Below are 18,917 nucleotides of genomic sequence, written 5' to 3' on the forward strand. Positions count from 1 at the left end.
CAGTCATGCAGCAGACCGAAACTCCTACCTTCCAAACATACAATTGTGATTTAAATAGAAACAATGGATATTTATGAAGAAGCTGGGAAATTAATTCCCATAAAAAAGAATGATCATTGTGAGTATCATTGTTATGCCTTGGAATTTCTTTTTCAGCTTCTTTCAGTTTGTGTTTTGCTTCACGCAAAGCTGAAGGTAACGGGGACTTTAACATTTTCCTAGTTTTCAGTTGCTAATGCAGACAAAAATGGACAAGAACAAAGATCTCATTTCAACCAACACAAGCCATGGCAGCTTTGGCTATTGCCAGGCACATACAGTACCACAATGGACAATATAAGGTGTAAAACCAGGAGATTAGTAGTGTAGTCACAGTAATGTCTGCAGTGGTAGTTGCACTTCAGATGCTGCTATTGTCTACACATTATAGATCCAGTATTTATAGATATCACGGTATGGTTTTAAAAGTACTGTGTGAACAGGCCATGAAAGAAGCACAAAACAGTGTGTGTGGAATGAGTTTATATATATATATCTATATAAAAGAATTAAGTATGGTAATCATGTGCATATAAAGGGGAAAGGAGACCTCTAGTGGAATTTCAGGATTCTTCTTTTGTAAATGTGCTAGAACTACAGAGAAACTTCTGTGTTTGACCTGTCCCATGAAACGTTCTATTTTTTGTCCCTTAGATTTATCTATGCAAATAAATATGGGAATGTATGAATATAATGGCAAAAGTGGGTACAGACTAAAACCAGAATTTATGAGAAGACCAGACAAGCACTTTGATCCGTTTAGCGAAGGTATCGTAGACGGAATAGTGGCAAACACCTTGTCCGTGAAGGTATGTATGCAGGTCGCTAATGGAATAATTGTCACAATGATGTGAGTGTTAAGCATCAGAATGACTTTGTGTGCCATGATTCATACTTGGGTTTGAATTCCCAAGTTAAGAAATGTGTATGTGCTGCATCAGTTGTGAATGCAATATATTTTCTTTTAATATTTATTGGAGTCGGTGACCAGGGAAAATTATTATTATTATTATTATTATTATTATTATTATTATTATTATTATTATTATTACCTCGCCCATCTGGCTGGGTTTCCCCATTTCCATGCATGTTAAACAGGAAACCAGCGGGGGGGAAAGGGAGCGGATGCACCACTTGGGAGCGAAGTCATGTGACAGCTTCGTTACAATACTCTTCTGATAGTTTGACATGTGAGGATAATGGCGTTAAGACACACGTCACCTGCTGGGAGAGATATGACAAATGAAGTAGCATCTATGCCCACTTAGGTCCTGCTATCATTAGCAGTTGCAATAATAATATTAATAATAATGGTCCACTTGAGCTGCTCTTCTGGCAAAGGGTGCCCAAACTCTTGGGGCTTCCTAAGGGAATTTACCCTAAAGAATAATGGTGGGGTGCCCAGCCTGCTCCCTGTCGGAACACGCCTAGGGGGCACACGTAGCCCCCGGAACGAGACAGACCTCTCCAGGCGTCTTCTTGATGAAGCGCAGCCCGGGACGTTCACAGATCAGTCCCAGTGTGCACCAGCGATACTTATCAAAAGACATGTGCACGCTCACTCAGCAGAGTATAGCGGAAACGATCGTGGAGTGTGAGTGTTGCATTCTAAGGGATTTATTAAGCAATATATACAGGACAAAACAATCATGGCGTCCTCTCACATCTTCTCCAAGAGAGAGAGAGAACGAAAAGTACAGCACAGCGGAAGAGAGATAAGACTGACTTCCATTCTCACACTTTCCAAGCCTAGAAAGTAAACACTGACATGTGATGTAACAATCACACATCCAGCAACGGAGGAGTGAAATGCTAACACACACACACACACACACAATATGAGGCTGAATTCTTTCCCTAAGCAAGGGTGCCACTGTGATTGGAAACTGAAGCAAATGTGACAAAAGAAGGAATCTTTATGGGAATAGCGAAAGGCCATCTCAGCCAGTCTGATATGCCATCCAGGAAAAAGCATATTTTCCAGCCCTAGAACCAATGGGCACCATATGCCTATTGAGAGCTTCAGGGTGAAAAAGCGCACCCAAAACCCCAAACTGGTAGAGGAGAGAAGGGCACTGTCAGATATGAAGCCACACTGGAGGTGGCACAGAGTGGGAAAGTATTCAGTCCGTGCAGAAATGGCGAAACTTACCGGAAAAATAAGAAATCAAGATAACAGACTATTTATAAAAGAATGGAAATGGTGTATTGAATATTTGCAAATAAACTGTAAACAGATAATAACATTGGCAGGATTATTGTAATAACCTGCTGTTTTATAACAGTAAATATTTAAGGTAGATGAATAAATGAGTAAATTAAGTTAATTTGGATGTGTAGACAAAACTGAAAATAAATTTAAGGAACCGCAGAAAGAGGGGGAAGGAAGTCGAGTTTTGAAACGTTAAAATGATTGTGAAATTATCGAAATGTTTAAAACTGAAAATCATAAATGAAATAATAATTAAGGAAAGGGAAAGTATTCATTCCAGTCTACTTCCAGTTTAAGCCTGCCCTGGGTGCACATAGCAGAATATGGTGACCTCATTTCCCCATCTCCTACGCCACCCCCTTGTCAGAATGGCCACAAATAAGCCATAACCTAAGTTGTGGGGGCTGCGATCTGCAGAGAAACCATCACGGCGCCCTTTTACAAATTGGTAATTTGAAGTGATGGGAGCATTTTCAAAACATTTATCCTCTACTGTGTCTCCCTATCCAGCAAAGCTTATATTGTGATTATAGTAAATGGTATGAGTGGAGGCTATGAAACTGACAAAATGGTTAGCATAAATGAAGCAAATTGGCCACGCTTCAATTTACTTATGTGTGTTGGGACTGCAAGCACAGAAGAATAGGAAAGCAGTAATTTTTCAGAGATACGTATAAAGCGCAAATTCTGGCCCTTGTCCAGAAAGAAATACTCCCACATTTTATACCGTTTATCAGCTACCTCTACAGAATATGCTAGCAGAATTTCAAATACTTCTAAATTGGAGCCCCATTTTGGATTTTGGCACGAAATCCAGCTTGTGTCCTGCTTTTAAGCAGGTATTGTGCCAAGCCCCAAACTCTATGCTGCTTTAAAGAGCTCAGCCTGTAGAGCACGAGACTCTTAATCTTGGGGTCATGGGTTCGAGACCCACAAAAAGATTCCTGCATTGCAGGGGCTTGAACTAGGTGGCCTTTGTGGTCCCTTTCAACTCTAAAACTTTCATTTTATTATGAATTACACACATACAATATTGAGTTGATAAGCAACATAGTGTAACAAAACTTCTAGCTTCTGTTGTCAGATAATCTTGCAGAAAATAATTTATATCACAGAGAAAAGGTACAGAATTGTGTAAACTAAAAAACCAGCACAAATATTCAGCTTACGCAAATAGTATATTAATTATTAAGGCCTTGGAGTCCAAACCAACGTAGAAAAAATAAAAGCATGGAGACTTTTTAAATAATAATAATAATAATAAGTTTATTGTTTATTTCTCATTCTCAACTAGAATTGATTGGTTGTGGGGATGTTCTTGCTTTTTACGGTGAGAAATGTGAGGGGAATCTTAGGTTTTCGATTCTCTCCCCCTCATATTAACCGTCTTCTGTTCTGCTGCAGCCTCGCTCCCTAAGTACCATTACAAGTACCATTACAAATTGTGACATTTGTGCATGCACAGTCCAGTTTGAAAAGATTTGTACTTGAGCTGCATCTCAAGTTTCTGATGTTTATTTGTTGTTGTTCAGTCGTTCAGTTGTGTCCAACTCTTCGTGACCCCATGGACCAGAGCACACCAGGCACGCCTATCGTATAAACGTATGTTTATACAGGCTTATAATGCATTGCTTTCTGTTGTTAGTTCATAATGCCAGCAACCCCCAAATGTTTAACTTCAGGAGCACCTGGGGCCACAAGGCATGTTCACAGCCCAGCTGGGATTGCGTCAAGGTGCCCATTGTATAAACCACTGCCTCCATGTTGCAGGGTAGAGCTGGTGTGATGAGTTTACGGCTGGGGTGACTGATGCCGTTGCGGCAGTCCAAGAGGCATTACCACGGTCCCATGAAACACAGTGGCCCTAGGTGCCACTTCAATATAACCAGCATTTTCACGCACACCAAAGTGTGGATCAGCCGTCCCCCAACACCCTCTGTCTGGCTGTATTAGATTCACAATCGAGGCTTTAGTTTTTAGAGACATTCCAGTCTACTGGGCCACCTGCCACACTGTCACTGAATACCTAAGCCTTGCATTTCTAGATCATTTCTGGGCAGTTGCTGTCGGACAAAAAAGTCGGGACCTACGTAGAAGTGGACATGTTTGGTCTGCCGGTGGACACAAGGCGGAAAGCTCTCAAGACCAAGCCATCTCAAGGCAACGCAGTGAATCCTGTATGGGAAGAAGAAGCCATTGTGTTTAAGAAAGTAGGTTTGTTGTTCTTGTTTACTGAATTTTTTAAAAAAGTATTATTGGTTGCCGCTCTTCAATTCAGAAAATTAATTTGGGGGGGGGGGCAGGTGAAATTCTGTTTGCCCCAGTTCTGTTCCATTTGAGTCAGTGCCTGAGAACTGTGCCTGCTAGACCTGGGCAATATTATGATTAACAGTCTGAAACCAATATCACTTTCAAACCGCGATACCGGTTTCGGACTTTTTCAGCCGGCAATACATCGCAGCTCCCCAGCCTCCGCCACCACAGGCGTACCTCACTCCCGTCTGCTTGCTTGCACTGGCAGCGGCCGGGAAACCGTGATGTATCACCAGCTCAAATTGCCTTGATCAGCTGAGAGGCAGGCATTTTAAGGAAGCCCGTTTCTCAGCTGATCGAGTCCCCCCCCCCGACCTCTGGCTCATGCACAGCTGCCCACGCCTCAGCAGAGCACTTTAACGGAGCGCACAAGCCAAAGGCAGGGGGAACAACTTGCTTACACTGCTTCGCTGAGGGTTGGGTGGGTGCCAGGTTGCCCGCCCCTCAGTTGATCAAGCCCCCACACAGCTCCAGCTTGCGGGAACCAGAGTGATATGGGGGCTTGCTCTGACTCGCACATGCAGGAGTGGGCTGGGCAGTTTTGAACATCGTGATCTATTAGTACATCATGATATTCAGCTGATGATATATCACGATGTTGAAAACCAGGTAACGCCCAGCCCCAGTTCCTGCTCTGCCATCGCCTCCTCTTCCTCAAGGGGAGACTCCACCATCATCAATAGGGGAAGAGCCCTAGTTGGCCTGTCTGTAAATGGCGAGAAACCACAGCCGCCACCAGGTGTTTCCAGTGCTGATTGCCATACCCTCTTCGCTCCACGTCTTGCAAGGCCAATGCCCTTGTGATAATCATGCGCAAGCAACATCTTGCATGAAAGTCAAAGCCACGCAGGCTGGGAGTGCTTCAGCTAAAGCAGGGGTCAGCAAACCTTTTTCAGCAGGGGGCCAGTCTGCCAGACCTTGTGGGGGGCCAGACTATATTTTTTGGTGGGGGAATGAACGAATTCCTATGCCCCACAAATGACCCAGAGATGCATTTTAAATAAAAGGACACATTCTACTCATGTAAAAACACACTGATTCCCAGACTGTGTGTGGGCCGGATTTAGAAGGCGATTGGGCCGAATATGGCCCCCGGGCCTTAGTTTGCCTACCCATGAGCTAAAAAATACTTGGGGAAGAATAAAAGATCTCATAAGCATTCAGTGGCTCAGCATGCGGGTAACACTAAGCCAAACCATATCACTTTCAAGTGTTTGGAGCAATTATATATATATTGTCATCCTTACAGCATCCCTGCTAAGCAGGCATGTATAACCATCCTCATATTGCAGATCGGAGTGGGGAGGGGGTTGCAGAGGATGAGGCTGCCTGCGGCCCAGCGAATGAATGAGCTGGCTGAGATAAAGTAGCAATGGCTTGGGTCACAGCTCATTGCCATAGCCCAGAGCTTTTCAAACTGTGTGTCGCGACACATTAGTGTGTCAGCTGCAGTGTGTAGGTGTGTTGTGTTAATGCTCCCTGCACTCCTCCCAGGGCTGGAAAGGGGTTAGTTTAACCTCTGGGTTGCTGGTAAAACTGAATTACTGTCACGAAATGATGCAGGTCTAAAAAGTGTGTCACCAACATGAAAAGTTTGGAAAGCTCTGCCTTAGCCACTGCATCGGGTAATAGAGATGTGAAAAGTGCCCTCTGAGAAGGCAGATAGGTCCTGCCCCATCCCCCAGAAATCTTAAAAGTAATTCTGGAGAGAGAGTATATAATGAGTTTATTTTTAGGTGCTACACAGGGAAAGAAAAACTTGCCACATCTCTTGTTTTCTAATAATAAAAGGGATTATGGAGGAACAATGAAAACCCTTAGCAAACGACATGTTTAATCTAATTGTACAAGTTTATGGTAGATTATTTTTCAAAGCAAACAAGTGTTGGAATTTGACCTGAAAAGTGAGATCCTCTTTCAGCTGTGTAAAATCAAGCGAACAGTCCAATTGTGAGAACTATTCCATCTTATAAACATTGCCCACCTGCTCTCAAAATCGGTCAGGCTTCCCCCACCACCACCACCACCACCAAATGTGTCATATGAAAGTCTAGGGCACATACTTCTGTGGTGTATTGCTGTATGGCGGGGGGAGGGTGCTTATCGAACCCAGAATTTGGAATCAATGGATTCTACCCTCTACCCATCTCCAGTTCTACAATATCTAGAAGCAGTCAACTGTAGGGTTTCCAAGATCCTGGGTGTCATCAGTTGAGGCTGAAATGCTGGAAAAGGAGCAGTTTGATCAAAGCATAGCCAGATGGACTGTGACATATGTGCTTGCCTAGTTAGGAGGACTACTATGACATCACATCTGTTGCTAAGAGACACAGAGAAAGATAAATATATGGTGATGGCAAGGGTGTGTGACAGGTAGCAATGTCCTGGTCACCAGCTCTTTCTGATATTTAAGAAGTGAGTTGAGATCTGCAGATCAGGCTAGTTCAACTATCATGTGTATTCATCCAGGAATGAACTGTTGCAGCACTGCGAAAAATGTAAGATTGCTACCAATGTTAACTTGCTGAAAAGCGTGTGTCTCAGTATTCCTGCTTTGTGCCCAAGGTGTGTCAGAAAACATTAAATACTGGCCGCCCAGAGTGGCTGGGGAGACCCGGCCAGATGGGCAGGGTATAAATAATATATTATTATTATTATTATTATTATTATTATTATTATTATTATTTCCCCAAAAATATATTTATTTAGGTTGTTCTGCCTTCCCTGGCATGTCTGAGGATAGCAGCCTATGAAGAAGGAGGGAAATTCATTGGTCATCGGATATTGCCTGTATCAGCAATTCGACCAGGTAGGGCAATCTGGGCTTCTTATTCACTTTATTTATTGTTTAATCTCTGGACCACTCTTCCCCAGTTATGATTCCAGGACAGTTTACAACATTCAAACAAACAAACAAACACATCAAGCTAACAGTCAAAACCAAGACCAAAATCTCAATTAATAGTACCACAGAAGGATGTAAATCTGTTTAAAGCTGGCTTTATTAAATCAGTTCATCCAACTGCCTGAGTGAATTGGTATGGTTTCAACTAGCGCTGGAAGCCAGAAAAAAGTGGCACCAGCTGTACCTCCCAGGGAAGGGGGTTCTATGAATAGGGTGCCACTACAGTGAAGGCCCTATCTTGTGTCACTGTGCTAGGGGTTCTACTCATTGGGAGGACATCAAGAACTTAATACAGTGGCAATATGATACAGGGAGAGGTGCCCTTTCAGATATTTATGCTGCAATGCATTTGGAGTTTTACAAGTTAACATTAATGCCATGAATGGAGCTCAGTGCAAATCCTGTAGAATTTGTGTTAAATGATTCCCATTAGCTATGCTGCTCAGCATTCTGGCAGCTGCATTCTGCATTGGTTGAAGCTTCTGAATCATCTTCAGTGGTGGCCCCATGTAGAGTATGGTGCAGTAGTCTAATTGGGAGGTTACCAGAACGTGGACCACCACTGTGGCTAGGCTGCATCAGTTCAGGAACAGACGTAGTTAGGAGACAGGCGCTTTTGTGCTGCTGCTGCTGCTTCTTGAGCCTCCAGTGTCAGCACTGGGTCAAGGAGTGCCCTGAAGCAACACACCTGCTCCTTCAGATAGAGTGTAAACCCATCCAGAGCAGACTGCCTACCCAATTGCACCTTTGAATGAGGGAATGAGCCAAATGAACTAAGAGGGCAGGTTCTCTGTGTACCTTGAAAGCTGAACTATGAGGACTCTAGTGTGCCAGGTTTTTTCAAGCTTATCGCAGCTTGAGAGCCCAGCTTTGACAGTATCAGCCATAGATCATAGAATTGGAGATCTGCTCATCCAGTTCAGCCCCCTGCAATGCTCACTTTCCATCCTTCCCCCCATCGCCCTGCCTGTTCCTTTACCCTCCTCCTCTATATACTGTCCTTACTGACGATGCCAGCAAACATCACCAGCTCTGGGAATGGACCTTGGAAGCTCACTGCAGTCTACCTTAGAAGGTATTAACAAGCTGCAAAATGTTGGACTAGATGACTCTTGGGGCACCTTTGAACCCTGCACTTCTATGATTATATGATTCCCAGTGCCCCCTGCTCTCCCTACCAGCCCTCCCAAGAACATATTCTAACTCCACTTCCCTGCCCTTCCTTTCCAAGTTGTGGTGAGACCAGCAGAAAGGGCACACAAAGAGTTTAGAAAGGGGGAGCCTCTCCCTCTTTCCCTCCTTCTCCCAGATAGCACACTAATAAAGCAAAACCCAGTGGCTAATTGGGGATGATTTATCTCCAGGGCTGATAAAGTCACATTGTTTTGCTTCTCAGCAATCTGCAAACCAACATGACTTTGGGTAGAAGAAGGGGAAGGGAGGGAACCCTCTGTTTCAAACACCTCCTCCATTCCTGCTGCTAGTCTTGCTTATGCCCCCAATTTAAAACAGGGAGAGATTAGGGGTTCTCAGCCGTGCCTAGTTCTTACTAAATGATTTGTAATCGACCAATAGTGCTGTTAAAATATAGTCAGGATTTTAGCAGAGAAATTGAAATGACTTGCCTCCAAGAATTCCATATACTCTTCTTCCGTGCCACAAAAAGAGCATTTCTTTATTTTTAGCACACTGAAAATCTGCAAACAGGTATAGCCAAGGCACTAACACTGTCTTTAGTATTCTATCGCATAAACATAGGTCCCAAGGGGAGCTCCAAAACGGGTCCCTAAGGAAGCAGACTATTTTCCGAGAGTCCCAGATGTGTGCTCCCTAGTATTTCAGTCATTCCAACAGTAAACATTTGCCATATTTTTTTCTTCAAAACTGTTGTTTGCAGTGGAGGCCATACCTGTTTCTACACACATTGCTTAAGGGTGGAAGTTCTGCATCGAATATTACAAGCACTCCCTGCCTTCCACAGTTAGAGCATCTGTGATAATGAAGCGTGTCGGGGAAATTGCTAAGGAGTAGGATGCTGTGTTTAGGGACCTTGGCTCATTTCCAGCACCTCATGGGTCACCTTTATGCCTATTACACTGCAGTGGTCAATTATAAAAAAATACTGTTGACCTTGTCCTGCTTTCTTTTCTAGGCTATCACTATATCTGCCTGAGGAATGAAAGGAATCAGCCCTTGACACTGCCAGCCTTATTTGTATACATAGAGGTTAAAGATTACGTACCCGATACTTACGCAGGTAACTATAAAACCCCTGGGCATCAAATTGAACATTTTGGGTTTGTGTTTTTGAAATTATATGAAGTTCATACACTGATCAGCAGTAACAAGCTGTATTGACATCCAGTGGCTATCAAGACGTGGGTGGCACTGTGGTCTAAACCACTGAGGCTAGGGCTTGCCGATTGGAAAGTCGGCGGTTCGAATCCCCACGACGGGGTGAGCTCCCGTTGCTCGGTCCCTGCTCCTGCCAGCCTAGCAGTTTGAAAACACGTCAAAGTGCAAGTAGATAAATAAGTACTGCTCCAGCAGGAAGGTAAACGGCGTTTCCGTGCGCTGCTCTGGTTTCGCCAGAAGCGGCTTCGTCATGCTGGCCACATGACCCGGAAAAACTGTCTGCGGACAAACGCCGGCTCCCTCAACCAGTAAAGCGAGATGAGTGCTGCAACCCCAGAGTCTTTCACAACTGGACTTAACTGTCAGGGGTCCCTTTACCTTTTAGATATCAAGAAATTGTAATGTGTGTTGTAAGAAGTTGTTGTCCAACATGATGTACAGTTACCGCTGTAGTTGTCAATGATTCCACACAGTGTTCTTTAGTTCCATAGTGCTGCCTTTTCCTTTTAGACTACTGATGTAGTCTATTTTAAAATAGATGGTTGATGACGATCAGACTGGGCAGATCTGAGTCCAAATCCCGGAGCAAATGGAGAATCTGGAAGAGTTCTTTGCAAGTTGTGTTCTCTGTGCCTTAATTCTCTATCTTTAAAGAGGCTGTAGAATAGGCACTCCATCTCTCATAATCAGTGCTATGGATATATTTTAGTCTACCATGTGTCACTTGTGAATTTAGGCTGCAAGGGTATGCACACTTACTTGAGAGTCAGTCTCATTGTATAGATTTGTCCTATCAGTGTGGGAGGAAGATAATAAAACACAGCCAGCTGTTGTTGTTTTTCTGCAAGGAAAACTAGAATGACTCTATTCTATGTTGATTTCTTATTAGAAATGCAAAGAACAACCTTAGGATTGTAAAATGATTGTTTCATATCTGTAAAACAGATAGATAAATATAGCCCTTTGAAACCAAATCAAAGTTTGATTCTAAATTCCTGTTTCATTTCCAGATGTTATCGAGGCATTATCCAACCCCATCAGATATGTGAATTTGATGGAGCAGAGAGCAAATCAGTTGGCAGCGCTGACTCTGGAGGATGAAGAAGAAGTCAGGAAAGAGGTGAGAATTTGGGCTTGAAGAAATGTAGCAGAGGGACTGCTTTGATGATGCACTGCGGATAGCACAAAATGCCCCCAAGAAATGGAAAAGGGAGTTTGGCCGTGGTAGATCTGCCGTGATTCAGACTCCACATGCCCCCTCCACTCCTCCTGCCATTAATGCCAAATCTGTTCACACAAATCTGGGACTATAATATTAAATATTAATTCCACATATGGAAAGGGGATATAAATCTAGATTTACACTGCCCAGCCCATTTGATTCGCAATACCGTGTTCTTGATAAGGAAAACATCCCAGGCTCATTCAAAATTATTTATTGACTGAATAATGGATGTTTTTCTGAACGATACAGTCTGGTTTTGTTGCCCATATTTTGTCCCCTTTTCATTTCACATCTGCTTTTTTGCAAATGTCACAGTACCACAACAAAAATAAACGTAGCAAAAATTCCATGGAGTAGAAGAGGATAAAGACATACCAGGTAGCAGAATGTTTGGTTCAGCTTGGCCACTTTGCAGTTTTGCTCAAGCATGTTTGTGATATGGTGATAGATTTGCGGTTGTCTGAAAGCCTGATCTATGCTAAGATTTCACATTCAAATAAACGGTCCTTCTGATTGTGTGCAAGTCTCTAGCTTAGTGCCTTAAGTGCACTAGAATGCCTGATAAATCTGCTGTGTGGCCTAAGATGCAGTTGTATTTCAGTGCCAGGTGAGGGATCCCTCTGCAAACAATTCCTCTGTCTTTGAAACAGCTGCATGTCAGCAGCAGATGAGAAGGACTTGTATAACCATCTTCTCCACATGCACACACACAAAGAAGCTGCATTTTGGACCCAGGCAGAATGATATTTGTAATAAATAACCACAGAGATGGCTGCATCTCTTCATTAGCTAAGTGATCATTGTATTTCTATCCCAAGGTGGCTTCTATAAAGTAATGAAATACAGATACAAGCCTCTGTGCTCTCTGATACATCACATTGCCTATCTTGTCCCCACCATCTCGGAACCCAGGTCCTATTAAGTCATTGTAGCTGTTCTCATTTCATCCATCTCACTTTCCTGAATGTTAGCCGTTGGCTGATCCATCGGTGAGCTGTGTGCTGTGTTTGTCCCTTCCTGTAAGTCTCTTCAGTGTCAAAGGGAAGAGTCAAAATCCCCAGACTGCTTTTGGGTGAGCTGCTGCATGAAGACAGTTCAGTGTTCCATTCCCCAGCTTCATGCTTATTAATCCTATCTCCTTCGGGTCACAGGTTTTCTCATAGTGCAAGGGCAGAAAGGAATGGGCTGCATTTAGCACCAGCTAGAGGCAATTGCATCTGATATCAATTTCCTTTTAGGAGTGTATATGGCAGCCTCCCCCCAGCCTTGGTGCCCTCTATGACGGATTGGCCCTAGGGTGGAGGAGTTATTACCTCCCAGCTCAGAAGGAGTTAATCCACCTTCAACTTAACTGACAGCTCATCCTTTGGGGGCAGGGCGGTCCCCGGTTTAAAAGGAGGGAACAGCCATTTTGACAGTTGAGAAGAGGGAGGGTGTGTGTGGAGACAGGGAAGAAGAAGGGTGTGGGGCCAGGATAGTGGTGGTTTAGGTTAGGATTAGTTTAACATGAAACTATAGATTGAAAGATGTTTCTGTATTACTACAACTAAGATTGTGAATGCATGAATCTTTACATCAACTATGTTCTCAAGAAAATAAAGTTCAGTTCTTTTTGGTGCCAAGGAGGAATCGTCATTATTGGTCCAGCAGGGTACCAAATCTCACAGAGGTGTGGACTCAAGAAAGGGCAAAACTTACCTGAGGAAAGGGAGGTGATAGTTTGTGTCCTAGAGTGACACAGAAAAGGGTTAGATGGTGAAACCTAGAGTGCCACAAGGTTGCCAGAGTGGTGAGGCAAATTGATACAGTGGGGATCCGAGCTGAGTGAGGCCCTTTACTGTAGGCAAGAGGTTGTTCATTTAAGTAACCCAGAGTATTGAGGATACCAGGCCACGAAAGCTGGAATTAGGTTCTCATTACTAATAAGTCCTTGAAGTCAGAGGGGTTTGTTTTGAGGCGAACAGAGTTGGAGGGGGGGTTGATTCCACCCCTGTACCCTTTTGGACACGATTTTAGTAATTGAGGGGTGGGGTTCATCACACCCTCCATATGTTGTAGGACTCCCAACTACCATCAACCTAACCAGCATGGCCAATGTATGACATGAGCAGTGGGCACCTGGAAGACTGTTAATAGAAGCTCCTCCCTAGCCTTAGAAACAGGTCAGTGTCAGGTGAAGGAGCCTTATTGCCAGATAGTTTTTCTTTCAGAAGAGTGGAATAAGCCCCAAGATTGCTAACCCAGTAGCAGCAATCTTATTCTGCCATTTGTATTTGAGAGGCAACGCCATTGGAAACAAATCCAATTAGATTATAAATATGTCCAGGGAAGTAAGCAAAGGGTACTCATTAACGGCTCCTCTTCATCCTGGAGAGAAGTGACTAGTGGGGTGCCCCGGGGCTCTGTCTTGGGCCCAGTCTTATTCAACATCTTTATCAATGACTTGGATGATGGGCTTGAGGGTATCCTGATCAAATTTGCAGATGACACCAAATTGGGAGGGGTGGCTAATACCCGAGAGGACAGGATCACACCAGAATGACCTTAACAGATTAGAGAACTGGGCCAAAGCAAACAAGATGAATTTTAACAGGGAGAAATGTAAAGTACTACACTTGGGCAAAAAAAAAATGAAAGGCACAAATACAGGATGGGTGACACCTGGCTTGAGAGCAGTACATGTGAAAGGATCTAGGAGTCTTGGTAGACCATAAACTTGACATGAGTCAACAGTGTGATGCAGCAGCTAAAAAAGCCAATGCAATTCTGGGCTGCATCAATAGGAGTATAGCATCTAGATCAAGTGAAGTAATAGTACCACTGTATTCCGCTCTGGTCAGACCTCACCTTGAATACTGTGTCCAGTTCTGGGCACCACAGTTCAAGAAGGATACTGACAAGCTGGAACGTGTCCAGAGGAGGGCAACCAAAATGGTCAAAGGCCTGGAAACGATGCCTTATGAGGAACGGCTTAGGGAGCTGGGTATGTTTAGCCTGGAGAAGAGAAGGTTGAAGGGTGATATGATAGCCATGTTCAAATATATAAAAGGATGTCATATGGAGGAGGGAGAAAGGCTGTTTTCTGCTGCTCCAGAGAAGCGGACATGGGGCAATGGATTCAAACTACAAGAAAGAAGATTCCACCTAAACATTAGGAAGAACTTCCTGACAGTGAGAGCTGTTTGGCAGTGGAATTTGCTACCAAGGAGTGTGGTGGAGTCTCCTTCTTTGGAGGTCTTCAAGCGGAGGCTTGACAGCCATCTGTCAGGAATGCTTTAATGGTGTTTCCTGCTTGGCAGGGGGTTGGACTGGATGGCCCTTGTGGTCTCTTCCAACTCTATGATTCTATGATTCTATAAGCAGCTTGCAAACATAAGCAAGTAGAGGAAGCAAACATAAAGCCTTCTTCCCCCTCGCTGCGTGCCAGAGATGGGTAAGGGATATACAGTAATGTTCAGAGCCTGGTTATGTTCTGTATCTTCTGAAGAGTTGAACTGGTGCAGTGGGGAAAAAAATCATTTGTAGTATGCGGCGTTCATGGGTGGGAATATTGAGCAAGTTTCCAGCGTAATGTATTTGTGCTATGATCTTTTAAACTCTTTCCCCCACTGCTGAACCTGTAACACATTTTGAAATGTTGAAGTGTTTTAGGGAGAGAACTCACACACCCTCCAAATCAATTTATTACCGAAGCTGCCTGAGAAACTAATCCAGTGAGGTACCATGGCAACAGGTCTCCCTACATACATTTTGCGCATTGCTGCCTAACGGCACTCTCAGATTGTGCGCCTTCATCGCCACTCCATTTGTGCAATGGAAATCGGTGATGCATTTTGATGACTGCGGCCACTAGTAAAGCGAGTGTTGAGATGATTCTTGTGTAGTAAAAAAAAGAACGAGCTCTGAACATGGGCATTGAGTGCTGGCGAGGAAGGAAAGGTTGTGGGGAATGCCTAAGCAGGTTGTGTGATGCAGGCACATTCATCCGAGCATGCAGCAAGGATAGAGGTACTGCTTCATAGGCTTATCTGTTGAATATAACTATGGGTAAGCTGTCCTGGGAACAACTCATGTGTCTTGGGGGTGAATTAGTAATCAGACTTCTGGGACATTAATCTGGGGAGAACAGAGCAGTAATTTTTTCCCCATGTTCGGTTCACTGGTGGTGACTGGTGTGTTCTGTTAGATTATATTTATATCTGCATAGTACAATGTTATTAATCAGTGGTGTACTGAGACCTACATGCAGAAATCATATTTCTGTGCTTGTTGGAGGGCATCGACCTTGTCTTCTGGGAATGGGAATATAAAATAGGAGCATGTTATTCAAGAAAGACCTAGATACAAGAGACCCTAATAAGTGCTTTTATTGCAGCATCCCACCGTTAGGGCTAATTAATTGGGATTTGGTTGGATGAACATGACTTATCATTTGCATACATTTAAGTGGGTCTATGCGGGTGTATATAGAAATATTTAAATACTGGACAGTTTATTCCTAAAAGTTGTAATAGTACTGCAGTCTATTGTTTATTGCAGCGTGAGATTTCTATTATTAATTCTAGGCGTTTGTTTTTGCAAAAGACTATTTTTTCCCCTGGTAAGTAATCAGAGGAGCTGAAACTCGTAATGGCAGCTATTTCTTAAGAGCACTAGAGGTATTTTGTAAGTTCTTTCTGAAAGGTAAATTAGGGTCACTTTGTGCCAGGTACGGTACAAACTCCCCCAGCAAGCTTGCAATATGAATAAATCTTAGCATGTGAGTACAACTGGCTAAGGGTAGAGAGTTGTGCATCATTGGAAGTGGAATCCACGTACAAGCTATTCGCCAGGTACCCTAATCTCAGAAGCATGTGTCAAAAGGAAAACGAATTGATAATGATTTTTATATATTAGTAACTTTATATTCATTGGGACCCAGGTGGCGCTGTGGGTTAAACCACAGAGCCTAGGGCTTGCTGATCAGAAGGTCGGCAGTTCGAATCCCTGCGACGGGGTGAGCTCCCGTTGCTCGGTCCCAGCTCCTGCCCACCTAGCAGTTCGAAAGCACGTCAAGTGCAAGTAGATAAATAGGGACCGCTCCAGCGGGAAGGTAAACGGCTTTCCGTGCTCTGCTCTGGTTCGCCAGAAGCAGCTTTGTCATGCTGGCCACATGACCCGGAAGCTGTCTGCAGACAAACGCCGGCTCCCTCGGCCTATAGAGCGAGATGAGCGCCGCAACCCCAGAGTCGGACACGACTGGACCTGATGGTCAGGGGTCCCTTTACCTTTACCTAACTTTATATTCATGTAACTTTTATTTCTGTGACTGTGTCATTTTGCAATACTTTGTTTAAGTTGTCTGTTGTCGTTTTAGTTTTCTGTACACTGCTTAGAGATATTTAGAATGTATTAAGTGGTATAGGAATTAAATAACCAGAATCGAGTGTAGCATGTCTCCTATAATATTGCTTGACTCCTTGCACATTTATGGGAATTGTTTTGTATTGTCAGGCAGAACAGGGAGATGTTCCTTCAGAAGCTCACACTGAACCCAAGCCGGCACCAGCTGAAAATGGAGTAAACTGCACCGCTTCCCTCACCCCAAAACCATCCACACAGGTTACTCCCAGCCAACCAACACCAGGTAAGAACTAGACTGTACTGTGTCGTTTTTATAGTGTCTTTCTATGAGGGAAAAGAATTGATGCTTTTGAATTGTGGTGCTGGAGGAGACTCTTGAGAGTCCCATGGACTGCAAGAAGATCAAACATATCCATCCTTCAAGAAATCAGCCCTGAGTGCTCACTGGAAGGACAGATCCTGAAGTTGAGGCTCCAGTACTTTGGCCACCTCATGAGAAGAGAAGACTCCCTGGAAAAGACCCTGATGTTGGGAAAGATGGAGGGCACAAGGAGAAGGGGACAACAGAGGACGAGATGGTTGGACAGTGTTCTCGAAGCAACTGGCATGAGTTTGGCCAAACTGCGGGAGGCAGTGGAGGATAGGCGTGCCTGGCGTGCTCTGGTCCATGGGGTCATGAAGAGTCGGACACGACTGAACGACTCAACAACAACAACATGAGGGAAAATAACCCAGCTGAATAGACGTCTTTGTTCTTCGTGTTCAAAAACTATTAGAACAAAATAGGAATTAGGCCAGCCCCTTTTCTTTCCCTCCCCCTTCCGCTTTCTCTTTTGTGAGATATATAAAACCCACCAGTACATTTGTATTGGCTTGCTTTTGAAAGACAACACCCGTAACAAAATCTCACTCCTTTGCTACCCTCCCATGTAGAAAACCCGCTGCCTGGCAGCTCTATTGCAATTGCTGAAAGGCCTGGTAGAAGAATGCTAGCTATCTGTATACATTATTGTGCTCCAACTGAGTGTAACAAACTGGGTTACATCCGCTGGAGGTTGGACCATTATGGCAAATGGGCACTCAGTCTGCCTTCAACCAGCCCCCAGCTGCCTGCCTTCTTACAAGCAGGCCAGGAGCTGACACTGCATGTCAGATTCCTCCTCCTTAGTCCCATTGTTGCCCTTCCTGTCATCACCTCTGGCTCCACCTGCTGTTAACCTCCCTGCCTTCTGCCCTATCAGCCCCAATGAACACTGGTTGGATCAGGCAACACAGGTTCATATCCCTTGTCAGTCATGAAGCTCATTGAACTGGATGCAGTTTTGCAGAGTGCTTTTGCTCATGCCCTATTTGGATCCGTTTCACCATATTGTCAATCAGTAGATTTTTTTGCAGGCAACCACTGGCAAGTTGAACTTCTTGCACCTCTTCCTTTTCCTTTTGCAGAGAAAACGAGTAAGGAATAGCTATGAGTAAGGAATGGACAATCTTCACCCTTCTGAGTTTTGGAAAACAGGGGAATGCGGGTTGCATTGTGACATGCTTTTATATCTCAGACTCACGAGAAGCCACTTGAGAGGCACTCAGGATTGTGGAGGAATTCGTTTGGCCCATTTCCCCCCCCCCAGAAGATCAACATGATTTGAGGGTCCTGGACTTGCTTGTGGATCACATCGCAACTGTTTTCTATCTGGATTTTGCACTACATCATGCACAAAACCCCCTAAGTTTTATTTGTTTTCCGTTCAGTTTTTGTGAAGTTTAGTTTCACTCATTGTATTGGATGAAAGAGAAGAGCAATGCATGAAATAGGTGATGGTAGCAAAAACAGCAACAAAGAAGGACAAGGAAATAATGACATATAGCTGCTTGGAGGGCTACCACCATTATTACAGCTAAGAAGACTCATAAGAAACACTCCCTCATTCACCCTATTCACCTGATCTAGCAAACTTCTGAAATAACTTCTAGCTCTATTATCTGTGAATAAGGTAGTAAGGATTTTGGGATCGGGGGGGGGGGCAGGGGGCGGGTGGATTTCAAGTCAGTATCCATAGACACATCTATGAAAATATGCCAGGTATGACTAATCAAACAAGTTTCACTGTCTTTTTTGTAAAAAGAGCAATCACAGCTTCCATGAATTAGGAGGATGTGGAGAGATGGTTTTTTTAAATGATGTTTTCTCACCTTAAAAAGGAAACCTGTGTGTCTATAGCCTTGAGGCCATATATTGTTCATTTCCAAACAACTGACTATTGATGGCATTTTACATCTAGGTTCTGTGAAAGTGCCAGCAAAAACAGAAGATCTTATCCAGAGTGTCCTGACAGGTAAGAAACGTGTGGTTGGTATACAGCGGGATCTCTTGATCTTTTGTGTGAAGGAAGTGCAACCTGATTCTATTTATTTATTAAACAGGATTTATAAACCGCTTAATCATCCTTAACTCCTGAGTGTTTTACATGGAATATAAAATGTTCATTAAAAAAAAATACTGATGAAATGGAACGTTAGAAGCAAGT

The 18,917-nt window shown here is 43.8% G+C and overlaps 1 protein-coding gene across 1 annotated transcript in view; it reads left to right on the forward strand.

Moving 5' to 3' along the window:
• The window catches only part of PLCB1 (phospholipase C beta 1), a 454,706-nt gene that overhangs the window by 358,219 nt on the left and 77,570 nt on the right, over positions 1–18,917 (forward strand). Inside the window, 7 exon segments of the mRNA XM_033142844.1 lie at positions 694–848; positions 4,297–4,461; positions 7,274–7,373; positions 9,622–9,726; positions 10,835–10,944; positions 16,543–16,675; positions 18,672–18,725. Of these exon segments, the coding sequence (XP_032998735.1) occupies positions 694–848; positions 4,297–4,461; positions 7,274–7,373; positions 9,622–9,726; positions 10,835–10,944; positions 16,543–16,675; positions 18,672–18,725 (822 nt within the window).

Source organism: Lacerta agilis, chromosome 3 (genome assembly GCF_009819535.1).
Source record: "Lacerta agilis isolate rLacAgi1 chromosome 3, rLacAgi1.pri, whole genome shotgun sequence".
Classification (NCBI taxonomy): domain Eukaryota; kingdom Metazoa; phylum Chordata; class Lepidosauria; order Squamata; family Lacertidae; genus Lacerta; species Lacerta agilis.